The 12,875-nt window shown below is 51.0% G+C and overlaps 1 protein-coding gene across 1 annotated transcript in view; it reads left to right on the top strand.

Annotated features, from left to right (window-relative positions):
• Positions 1-7,281: 7,281 nt before the first annotated feature.
• The window catches only part of LOC126535347 (epoxide hydrolase 4-like), a 61,161-nt gene continuing 55,567 nt past the window's right edge, over positions 7,282-12,875 (top strand). The window contains exon 1 of the mRNA XM_050182237.3: positions 7,282-8,175. Coding sequence (XP_050038194.1) covers positions 7,969-8,175 — 207 coding nt within the window. The 5' untranslated portion in view covers positions 7,282-7,968. The remainder of the gene's footprint in view (positions 8,176-12,875) is intronic.

Here is a 12,875-nt window from a genome sequence, read left to right as displayed (position 1 = left end):
ATGTGCGAATACACTAGGGGGCACGGAAAGTTGCGGGTCTGGAGGCGACGCCAGGCGATCTTGGACCGCTTGGGAAGACTGACATGTGGGGGTGGGTAGGCGTACCGTTCGAGGCGATAGTGCTGGGTAATGTCGTGGTGGGTGACCAGGGGCTCCGGCACCGGGGCGTCTGACGCCGAGGGGCCCAGCGCTCGGTCGACGGATCCTCGAGCGTGTTGGTGAGCCGACTCGTTGCCGGGGTGACCCGAGTGGGCGGGAACCCAGACCAGTTCGATGTGACATGGTTCGTCCTCCAGTAGGAGTGGGCGAAGAAGCCGTAACGTGGTAGGCGAGACGAGACTTCGGGCGAAATTGGAGATGGCGTGCTTGGAGTCGGAGAGTATGACGCTGGCATCGGTTGAGGTGGCGGCTAAAGCGATGGCCGCCTCCTCAGCCTCGACGACGTAGGGCGTTCGAACGATGGCGGCCGTGAATGTCGGCCCCGAGGGTGCCGAGGAGGGCGAGACGGAGACGACTGCGAAGGCGTCCCCGGGCGAGGCGTATCGGGCCGCATCCACGTAGGCGATGGCTGGGTGGTCGGCGTACTTGGCGTGAAGCATGGCCGCACGGGCTTGGCGACGGGCGTCGTGGTGTCCCGCGAGCATATTCTTGGGTAGCGGCTTGATGGAAAAGGCTGCCCGTAGAGCATGCGGTGGTGAGACCAGGTCTGCCGGGTGAGAAGAGGTGTCATGACCGATGGAAGAGAGGATGTAGCGACCGGTCGGCGAACGATGAAGGCGTTGCACCTGAGCGGTGTGGTGAGCTTGGATCAGTTCGTCGAGCGTGTTGTGGACTCCCAGGCGGAGGAGATGCGCCGTGGACGCGTTGGGGGGAAGGCCGAGAGCAGTCTTGTATGCCCGGCGGATGAGGACGTCGACCTTATTGCGTTCCGATTTGAGAAGACGAGTATAAGGAAGGCCGTACGTGAGACGGGAAACGACGAAAGCGTCGACTAGGCGGAGGAGTTCGTGTTCGCGCCTGCCCATGCACCGCGCTCGGACACGAGCGAGCATGCGCGCGGTTTGCTGAACCGAAAGCGAGAGCTGGTCGATGGTGTGAGCATTATGGCGGTTTGACTGTACTATCAGCCCGAGCACCCGGAGATGCGAGAGGACGGGAATGGGAGTGGAATTGGCGTGAATCGTGATGGTGCGGGCAGGCGTCTTGTGGCGACGCCGGTCGGGAGGCCGCATGAGGAGGAGGGAGGGCCGATTTGGCCGCCGAGCAAGCGAGACCGGCCGCGTGCACGTGACTTGTGACGACGTCAGTTGCGCGTTGCAACGTCTGCTCAATGTGCCCGTCGGAGCCAGACGTGACCCAAAGAGTTACGTCGTCCGCGTACAGGGTGTGTTTGAGATCGGGGATACGGTCGAGCTTGTCGGGAAGTGAGCGAAGGACGAGATTGAAAAGAAAAGGCGACAAAACGGCACCCTGAGGGGTACCACGAGATCCAAGCGCATACGTGGGAGTCGAGAGATCTCCCACGATGATTTCGGCCGTGCGGGCTGTGAGGAAGGAGCGAATGTAGTGGTAGGTGCGTGAGCCGGGGTTGATGGTTCGGTAAGAATAGCCAAATGGGAGACGTTGTGGAACAGCTTATGAAGGTCGAGGCTAAGGAGAGCCTTAGTGTCCGAGAAGGTGGGCGGATCGAGAAGGTCGTGGTGAAGTTGCAAGAGGACGTCTTGTGTGGAGAGGTGGGGGCGGAAACCAATCATGGTGTGGGGAAGGAGGTGGTGAGCGTCCGTGTACGTTTGCAAGCGAGCTAGGACGACGTGCTCCATGAGCTTGCCGACGCACGAAGTGAGTGAGATGGGCCGGAGGTTCTCGATTGTGAGTTTCTTGCCCGGCTTCGGAATGAAAGCCACGCGAGCGTGTTTCCACGACTGGGGGAGGTTGCCGGAGCGCCAGCACTCATTCAGGAACGAAGTGAGGGCAACGATCGAAGGGGCGTCAAGATTTCAGAGAAGTTTGTTGGGAATGCGATCTGAACCGGGGGCGGAGGTGGTGCGCAGCTTGTGTAGCGCCACGTAGGCTTCAGCTTCCGTGATATCGGCGTCTAGTTCGGGGTTGGGGGCCCCGGAGTAGGACGCGAGAGGGGGAGAAGAGGTGCCAGGGGGTGGCAGCTGGAGGTATTTGGCGGCCAGGTCTGCTATCAGCGACGGTGTGTCGCCGGGGTAGGCCCGGACAACGCGTTGTAATTGTTGCCGAGCGACTGACTTGGCGGAAGCAGGGTCGAGGAGGTGGCGGAGGAGATGCCAGGATTGCTTGCAGCCCAACTGACCGGAGATCCCTTAGCAAAGCTGCTCCCACTGTTGGCGGGCGAGCACAATGGTGCGATGCTCGATCTCGCGATCGAGGTATGCGATGCGGTGGCGCAGGCAACGGTTGTGACTTTGCTTATGCCAACGGTTGGTGAGGCCCGTGCGATCGGCTAACAGGTGGGCGAGGCGGGAGTCAATTGCCGGATGGTCCTCCGTGGTGGGGATCGAGGCGGTGACCCCGTCGAGGTCCGCCAGTAGCTGGTCGGTCCGCATCGAAAGGTCTTCGATGTCGGGGGCGGCAGAGTGCAGCCGGCGGGCTCGGAACGCATCCCAATCCGTATAGCGGGTCGTGTGTGGGCGCGGCTTGCACGGAGAGTACGGGCTTGGATGGCGAGGACGTAGTGGTCGCTGCCCAGGGACTGATGTGTATTGGACCAGCGCGCGTCGTGCACGTAACGGAAAAAGCTGAGGTCCGGAGTAGTGTCGCGGCACACGCTGTTGCCGATGCGCGTGGGTTGCGTGCGGTCGGTGAGCAGGGAGAGGTGGAGGTCGTGTGCGAGCTGCCACAGCCTCGTGCCGGGGCCATCGGCCTTGGAGTAACCCCAGTCCGGATGTCAGACGTTGAAGTCGCCGAGAACGAGGAGGGGGATTTGGCTGCTCTCGCTGCAGCGGCACGGATCAGAGCAACGAGCGGCAAGTCTTTGGTGACGCGTGGGGGCGTGTAAACATTGAGAATAAAAAGAGAGGGGTCTTCACGTCGCTGAGGTAGGACCTCGATAAAGACATGGTGGACCGTAGGGAAGGGCAGATCGGCTCCATTGACCGTGAGCGTCCGCAGAGTGAGGATGGCCGTGACGGGTTGGGACAGAGGGTGATAAGCTACTTGGTCGTGGACGACGTAACCCGAGAGGGAAATGGTGGCGTGAGTCTCCTGTAGTACGATGACGTCAGGAGAGACCGAGGGGTCCTGTTGTTGAAGGTGTAGAAGGAGGTAGTTACGCTTGGGGCGAAAACCACGGCATTTCCACTGCCAAACGGTGACGACAGAGCGGTCAGCCATCATTAGTAGCGGAAGAAAAAGGCATTGCCTCGGCTGGTGCTTGCGAGGGTCGGGCGGCAGAGGATGAGGTGGTGCGGACGTGGAGGGGTGGCTTGGCTCGGATGGTTGCGAGCATGGAAGCTTGAAGGCTATCGACCGTATCTTGGAGAGATCGGAAGGACGTGGCGGGGGGATAGGCAGTGAGGTCCGTGCGCATGGCATTGAGGGCTTCTTGTTGTGCCGTGAGAAGCCGGTAGATCGGGTTGAAATGGCTATCCAGCCGTTTTTCGAGGTCCACCAGGGCCGCCTTGGTGGCTGCCTGGACCTCTTCGGAAAAGTGGAGAGATGCAAGGGTGGTGCTGGGTCGGCGGCGTTTGCTAGTGCCTCCTTCGGAAGTCTGAACATCCATGTCAGAGGAGGAGGCGATTGAGGAGGGCAGACAGGATGGGAGCGTGATGGCTGCCTCGAGCTCCTCCTCAAGAGCTCGCAGTTGGGCTTGGAAGGATTCAATTTGGGTTTTCTGTGCCACAAGTTGAGCGGTTCAAGAGTTCCAGCACGCGCGGCGAACCCAGTGCCGAACGCTGGTGGTGATGATCGGCCAGCGTTCGTCGTCTTCATTACAATGCATAGAATACAGCACTGAATCTGAATATGAGGGGGGGGGGGGCATTATCTTGGAGGATTGGCTCATCTCCCTCTGTGACACATGGTCACTCAAGCTCATCGCTGCGGTCCCTGCGGCGAGCATTCGCTGTCGTCTCCGCAAATGTACACAGACAGCGCCGACTATCGCATGCAACATGACGCCACACGTTTGCAACGCTAGCCTGCTTGTGTGCCACCTGCTGCCGGCACTCATCAAAACTACGTTGTAGAGAGTGCATTTTTATGCTACACTTCTGCTATACAAAGCTTCATGTAGGGGGATGGAGCTACACTTTTTCTACTACAAATAAATAAGATGGTGACTGTCTACGTAAGCTAAACTCGTGTAGCCTGTGTAGTTAAAGAAAGTGCCCGATTGTCTCCCGCGTCTGGCCGCTTTTATATGACACCCGCTTTCCAAGAGCGTCCATGAACATGATAGCATGACGACGAGTGCATGACGACAATGGAATGACGAACAGACGATGTCTATGACAGCGTGACAACAATCAGACGACGATTCTCAAATCATCACGACGGTATAAAGACGACAGCCTTACGCCAACGGCATGAAGACAGTCGGATGACGACGAGTGCATTAAGATGAGATGACACCGGCAGTATCAAGAAGGCTGTATGATGACGAAGGCGTGAGGACGACGATGTGACGACAATTGGTTGACGAAACTGGAATGACGATGATGGAACGATCACGACGGCATGACGACGACGGTGTAGTAATAAATGCATGACGATGACTGTCCGACGACGACGCAATGACCAGAATGGCATGCCAGCGGCGGCATAATCACGATTGAACGACGACGACATGATTGCTATATAAATACGAAGAACTAATGACTCGGATGGAACGAAGAAGGCGGTATGACGACGCTGGCATGACGATAGTGGGATGACGTTTGTCAAGTGATGAAGTTGCCGAGACTGCACTCTTAAAACGATTGCACCCTTTGAGGTGTATCAACGATAACGATAAGTCTGACAACGATAATCGTCATCTGCGTTGCTTGAGCTTCCTTTCTTGAAAACTCGGCGCTCGCTACTTTCCTGTCGAGAATGCTGCGTCACACTGATAATGCGTAAGCCGTTCGTGACTGGGAAGTACCGAGCTCGCAACGTTAACGAAAGGAAACGCGGGCAAGACAGATGACGATTATTGTTATGGGACAAGATAAGCCATAAAGGGTGTAGGACAAGGTGAAAATGCTCTGACGACGGCTGTTCCAAAATTACGGGTTGACAACGGCGTGACGACGCGATGACGACATTTGCGTGGCGAAGTTTTAATGATAATGTGGGACGACAACGACGACATCGCGGCAACGGTATGACCACAAATGCATGACGGCCAATGTATGACACCGACGCAATGTCGGCGATGGCATGAAAACTGTATGGGGACAATGCGCTGGCGACAAGAGTATCACGACGAGGGTGTGATAATGACGGCAATTTTATGACAATTACGCCGTAATGTCGACGGCATGACAGGAATCGGATGACGAAGCTGGAGTGACGACGATGGAATAACCACGACGGCGCGACTACGACAGCATGACGACAAGGACTCCATGACGGCGATGGCGTGACAAAATTTGGGGGACGATGATGGAACAACTACGACAATGCAACGACCACGACGGCACCACGATCACACGCACATATGTTGCTGCCCAAGGTATTAGACAACTTGGATCACGGGCTCAGTGTAAAGGGCGCGACAATACAGAGTTTCAGAATTAAGGATCCAATACTCTGGGTCCCCATATGGCGTTGGGTAGGCAGCTCTTGGGTTTAGAGGAGAAGCAGAGTTCGAGAATTGGGTCAAACGCAGGCAGCGTTGCGTGGAGCGCTCTGGACGCCACAGTGAGAAAAAATAAAAGGTTGCTTGAAAGCAAAAAAGAGCTTTCCTTACAAGTGAAAATGAACAGAATGAATTTTTGAGCTTACAAGTTTTTCAGTGAAACACTCGACATTGATTATCCTCAAATCGAAGGATGTCACAGAATTTGTAGACGATATAGAAACAGTACCTGCCCTATTATTTTGAACCTTAGACGTTTCCGCGAGAAAGGTTACATTCTAAAAGACGCATATAAGCTGAAGTGCTCTCGTTTACGAATATCTGAAGACTTTCCAGGCAACGTGTGATGTGCCAGAGGAAAGTGTAAGAGGTAACCAGAATATACCGTAACAGCGGCTCCTCCGTGCCCATATTGTATGACCACGTGTCTATCGATAATGCGTGCTTTATTTGAGATGCGCGTACTAACATGATTCCTTCTAATGATCGACCATTTGCAACAGAAGAGATTAACATACACAGTTCTCTAACAAAACTGGTCTCGCCCGCTATCTTTCCTACGCCGTAGTTGCGAGGCATACCCGCCGTGTTTGCTTAGTGGCTATGGTGTTTTATTTATTTATTTGTGAGACTCTCAAGGTACATAGTTGTACATTGCAGAGAAGAGGGGCGAGAATACATTGGAAGAGCAAAAAATAGTAAAAAAAAGTAATTAGTAAGGTAAGAAAAGAGTAATTGGGCGGCTAAGCACGGGGTCGCCGGATCGAATCCTGGCCACGGTGGCCGCATTTCGATGGTGGCGAAATGCGGAAACGGCTGTGCACTTAGATTTAGGTGAACGTTAAAGAACCCCAGGTGACCCGAATTTCCGCAGCAACTACGGCGTGCCGCATAATCAGATCGTGGTTATTGCATGTAAAACTGCATAATTTAATTTTTACTGTTGCGAGGCATCTGTCGAGAGGCTGAGCCAGTGTTTTCATATGGTCACGTGTATTTTCCCCACATTTCTAAACAATGTTCCTCTTTATTTTTCTTGTTCAATGGTGAAACTCTACTTTCTTTCACGCGTGAAAAAGTTATCTGCTTTTAGAAAGCTTAAAACAGGTGGTTTGTTCGATTTGCGCCTGCTTCTAAAGAAAAGTCGCTTCCCCTTTGCAACTTTATTTATGGTGTTTTGAAAGCAGTTGCCCAGTATTTGCTGTTTTCTATTTTGCTGAAAATGTAGAGTCATAAGCGATTATTGCTATCACATATACGTCAATGAAGGTTACGTTCGAATAAGTTATTTTGAGAAAGTGCGAGGTGAGCAGGTAACATAATAGAAAAAAACGAGATTTCCCTTCGAGAGACAAACATAGCATGCACCGTCAGTCCTTATCGCCGTAGTCTTGGCAACGCACCACTCGAACGCGTAGGCTCGCCCTGGGCAACCTCTCGATATTCTTTTGTTACAACGGTGACGAGTATACGTGATAAGTAGAGTATGCCCGTTGGCGGCACCGGCACAAATTCTTTGCACAGGTGCACCGATCTCACTGGCTGCACGCAATCTAGGTCGTGTCATTTGTATAGTCTAGTGACACTTCTAATTTTCAGGGCATCGTCGAAAGGTGGCCGACGCTACATGTGACGTCATCATCCGCGAGTAACGGCATCGTGCGTCGCGGAAAACTGGAAACCATAGTCTTCAAACTGCAACATATCGGCGGAACGTTTTCCTGGCCATGTGGTAGCGAATCAAAGACTCGCCAGAGGCTCCTGTTTGCCCTTGTCCGACTGATGAGTGGGTACACTAGGTGGCTGCTAATACAGCAAGCAGCAGGCTGCTGGCTTGCATAACGTCACAGGGCGAACATATAAGCAATCAAGATCAAATACATCAGGCATATTGTGGATGTTATTGGCGGGCCGACGACGATCACGTTTATTCCAGGGTACCCCTGTGGTCAAAGGCTGCTGGACGCTCAAGTCAGTTCAGCTACTCAGAGTCGGCATCATTCCGAGCTCGCGTTGCTGTCATCGTCCTCAGCCTGTGCCAGGAGCATTGGTGTAGACGGCGGGCGCAGCTACAACCACAAGACTCTCGACATACCAAGTTCGCTTTTGTGGTGGGCTGTGTATGAAGAGTGCGTGTAGCTGAATCGCTGGTCCTCCATATGGCGCCCACCAGTGCACTGCGACGGTTGGTGAGCACCATCCTGCTCCTGTCCATCGGAGTGTTTCGGTGTGCGCTGATGACGATCAGCGTCGCTCTTCAAGTTCTCTTGAAAGGAAAGCGCGTCTTGAAGCCCAAGGAACGCCGCGAGGAACCCGAGTGCCTGCGGGACCCGGAGTTGGGCTCCCACGAGTTTGTCACGCTTGAGGTGAGTGATAACTTGATAACTTGATATAGCTTGATGTGAGTGATAGCTATCGAAGCTCTGGCAACCACCCGTGGGATAATCCCTGAATCTCGCTTACTAAATAATTCGTGCATTACCCTGGTAACACCACTGCCTAAACTAGCGATAAATCTGTTCTGTAGACTTCTTTTAATTACAAAGGTTGTACCAAATGTGCATTGCTTTACCTTCTCAGAACTGCTGTCAGAGTCAGGGAGCCGGGGAACCCTCTCGGGTACTCATTGCTTTTTAGAGCGCAGCTCTTAGGCTCCCGTTCTTACGCCGAGCGTCGGCGTCAGCGGCGTAACCGTGCGAACGAGCACAGCGACGGAGACCAATGAGAGGGCTCCATTCAGTGGCGTGCGCGCGGCAAACTGGAGTCATGCGAACCTGCCATACCGCTCAATGCATACTCGTAACTGGCCTCAACCGGACCGCTCGTTTCGTACTATCGCCTGCTCGCGTCAGCTCTCGCTTGTTTGGTTTGCTTGGTTTGGTCTTGTTCACATTTGCTTCGATTGATATGGTTCGTGGTTGTTTTGTAATCTGATTGCATGCGCGACGCGAAGTGTGTAGCACTTTCTAAAAGCCACGCAGCACCAGCGATTACAGTAGAGCCTTTGGCGAGTCATATGGTCGCTCCACTCAAGTGAACTCCCAGCGCTCCTTACCCAAGGACAGCGCACCGTCACAACCGCGACATAATGAATGTAAATAAAGTGATCATTAAATAAACTTAGTACTATCGCATAGTGACCGTTACGAGCAGAGGCTGGTTGAGCGTTTACACGGCAGTTCTATTCCCATGGAATGAGCATAACTAGGAGAGCTACTCCTTGAACAGCCCTTGAACTAGCTAGCTTTGCTCGTCGGGAGCGGTAAGTCCAAGCTTTAAATACGAAAGCTTCAAGAGCGAGGGTCTGAAATGTCGTTGGTGACCTGCCGCTTAAAATGGGACAGGGCAACGACGCAGGCGTTAGCTGCATGGTTTACGCCAGTGATGCACTCGCCTCGCGGTGATTCATGATTGCGACAAGCAGAAGAGGCAACCTGTGAGAGTGAATGCACGTTTAGCGTACACGCGGCACGTTTGAGAGCTCTGAAATCGCGGCGCACAAATGGGCACGTCCTCGGACTTCTTTTTTTTCGTATTTAGCGGTCCTTATTTAGGACACGAAAAAATGATTACGTAGCAAGTACGAAGTCAAAAGCAGCTAAATTAACTATTTGATTGAGCGCTTTCAAACTTCCTCATTGGAGGCTTTGCTTTAAAGTGAATATTTGTGAAGTTAACAATGCTTCCAAAACTATTCAGTCAAGTTGAATATATAAAACTGCGCGACTTGCTGCTTATACAATAGCCAACAAAATGCAATTGGTCCTGCGCGCCTACATTGCTTTGGCACATTTCTAAACCTCGATTAAAGTTATCTTGGGCTCCCTGTATAGAGACACCAGGAACGAAGGTCTTGATTTAGATATGAAGCATATTTTATTCAGATTGGTTCAGGGGTTGCCAACTTAAAAATGACTTCATCGCTTCGCATATATCTATACTGAGCAGGGATGCAAATCATTGTTTTGAGTGAAGCATTTTCTGCATTCTTCATGGGCTAGAGCTTTCGTAGAGGAAAGGTTACATGTGCCCAGGACAGTGGACTTAAATACTTTTTATGTATCTGCAGGTCGCAGAACAATGGTGCTTTTTTTTTATTTGAAACATTACATCACTCATGAGACGGGAAATCCGGCCTAGTCGGGGTGACCGTCGATGGTCCGAAAAGGCTACGAAACCTCGACCTTTGCTGGGAGTTGAACCCACGACCTCTGGAGTTAGCAGAGAAACTAGTTTGGCTTGTTAGTTGAATATAGTAGAAGGCTACAGCACAGGGACCGACGGAGACTAAGGGAGGCACACAAAGTACACAGACACAGCGCTGAATTTCAACAAACTTTTTTATTCTGCCCGTGCGCAGCTAGTTTTACAGTGAACACTCGGAAAAACAACAACGACAACAAGCTTACACATGCGCACAGAAGTTCGTCATAGCGCTATGGCAGCCTGGCAGTTGAATCTAGGAAGGTCAGCTCTTTTTCACACAAGGCTATCGATGGACAACTGACACAGTTATTTTCTTGCACGTGAAATTGCGGCAGCCTCGATAATTTCCCTAGGAAGGCTAGATTTGCTCCTAGATACAATCCTGCATTTTTCTAACACAGGTTTCCATCCACAGTCGCGACAGTGCACGCCTATATGACATTGAATTGTGTTGTTAACATTGTCGGGTTAGAGTGTCTTAATGGGAGCTTCGAGTCCTTAATGGGAGTGCCTTTATGCGATGTGAAAGTCTACATCGGGGAAACCGATCGATGCATTAACTAGCGGCTTAGAGAACGCAAAAATGACGTTAACAACACAATTCAAGGTCATCTAGGCGTGAAATTTTGTGACTGTGGGTGTAAACCTGTCTTGGCTAAATGAAAGATGGTATCTAGGATCAAACCTAGCCTTACTATAGGGAAATTATCGAGGCTGCCGCAATTTAACACACAGGAAAATGTGTCAGTTGTCTTTTGGCAGCTGACCTTCTTAAATTCAAATGCCAGGCTGCGATAGGGTTATGAGCAACTTCTGTGCGCATGTGTGATCTTGTTGTTGCTCGTTTTGCCAAGTGTTCACTATAAAACTAGCTGCGCACCGGCAAAATAAACATTGAAAAAAATTAAAATTTGAAACATGAGCCAACTAGCCCAACATCGCATTCTGCTAGAGGTAACAGGTTTAGCGCAGCAATACAAACAAAATAAAAAAAGACGTTCATGTAAAAAAATGGAAATATGAAAGACCCTACAAATATAACGCCAGCAGGAACTAAACGCGCATGACAAGAAGGACGTACTTGAAATGAACACTTCAAATGCTCAACAATCTATCTGGGATTTAAATGAGAAATTGTCAAAGAAAAAAGACCCGCCGTGGTTGCTTAGTGGCTATGGTGTTGGGCTGCTAAGCACGAGGTCGCGGGATCGGATCCCGGCCATGGCGGCCGCATTTCGATGGGAGCGAAATCCGAAAACACCCGTGTGCTTAGATTTAGGTGCACGTTAAAGAACACCAGGTGGTCGAAATTACCTAAGTGCCCCACTACGGCGTGCCTCATAATCAGAAAGTAGTTGTGGCACATAAAACCCCATAATTTCTTGTGAAAGAAAATAAATCAACACCTGAACCTGAAAATTCTGGACATTTACGTGCCAAAACTACGATCCCATTAAGAGGCATACTGTGGTGGAGGACTCCGGAATAATTTCGAACGCATGAGGTTGTTCAACGTGGATGTACACGAGCATGTCTGTATTTGGCCTCTATATGAATGCGGTAGCCGTGGCCGGAATCAAACCTCGAGCATAGCAGCGCAGTGCCATAGTCACTAAGCTACCGTGACGGGTTCACCCGATCTTGGGTGAAAAGGTGCCAGATGTTAATCTATCCCCCTAACACACCTACAAGAAATACTCTGATATGATTTTATTGGAAATATTGGGAAAATGAACTAATATTTAACCACCTTCCTAACGACTGCAAAAAATGTTTTGTGCTTCACCTCCACAAACAGAGTGACACCCATCCCCCTGTTGAGTATCACCCTATTTCATTAACACTTCCATTTTCACGAGTGGACTTCAGCTGCCTTCTTTCAAGTATTATAGGAAAAAGCGACAGTAAAGTACTGGAACCATCACCAAAATTCGGCACAGATGACTTCAGAAATTAGACCCGAATATGAGATTAGGCTAGCTACCATAAAATTAGCTACCATAAACGTCTCTTAGCCACTATTCTGCACAGACTTAGGCTGGGTATGGCGTTTACGCCTGGGCACCGAGTTTACAGACTGTAAGCTGTACCATGTGCGTGAGACTCTAGGATACGTGCTTTGTGACTGCTCTCAGTATGCTGAAGAGCGACAGAAGTTTTTTGATGATCTTGCGCGCCTCGACAGCCAACCGTTCTCAGATTACCTTATATTGAGCCCCTGGCATGATTGCCAATCTACTTTTCAGACCATCTAGGCTTTAGTCGACTTTTAAAAAAGTAATATCAAACATTTCTTCCTTTGTCTTTGTCTCTTTGAAACATCATCGAGCATTGCATCTTTTCCGCAGTAGCAGGTTTTCTGGAATTCTCATTTTCTTGAAATGCTCATCACCGCCGTAGTTGCTTAGCGACTATGGTGTTGCGCTGCTAAGCAGGAGGTCGCGAGATGAAATCGCGGCCCTGACGGTCGCTTTTTGATGGGGACGAAGCGCAAAAATGCCCGTGCCCCGTGCCTTGAGGGCACGTTAAAGATCCGCAGGTGGTGGATGGATATCTCGATGCTATGAGCTTCTTTGAAACGGGGCGGTGGGTTGCTCTACTAAGCTATTGTTCTTATTTGGCCGAATGTCCTATCTTAAACAATAGACACAGGCCACATACAAAAAATTCGCGCATTATACTTTCTGAACTACTACAGGAAACTTTAATTTTTGTACGCTTCCATTGTTTGTGATGTCTCTGCTTTTCTGCTACCAAACCGCCAACGCCTCTTACTAATCTCTACTACGGGCATGTTTACTTTCCCCTTGCTATCCCTGGGATTCATGTGGGATTCAAGGAAGCCACAGGTGCCTAAATC

This window comes from Dermacentor andersoni, chromosome 7 (assembly GCF_023375885.2).
Source record: "Dermacentor andersoni chromosome 7, qqDerAnde1_hic_scaffold, whole genome shotgun sequence".
In the NCBI taxonomy this organism is placed as follows: domain Eukaryota; kingdom Metazoa; phylum Arthropoda; class Arachnida; order Ixodida; family Ixodidae; genus Dermacentor; species Dermacentor andersoni.
The sequence above is the reverse complement of the archived record's forward strand: the minus strand, read 5'-3'. Positions and strand labels throughout refer to the sequence as shown.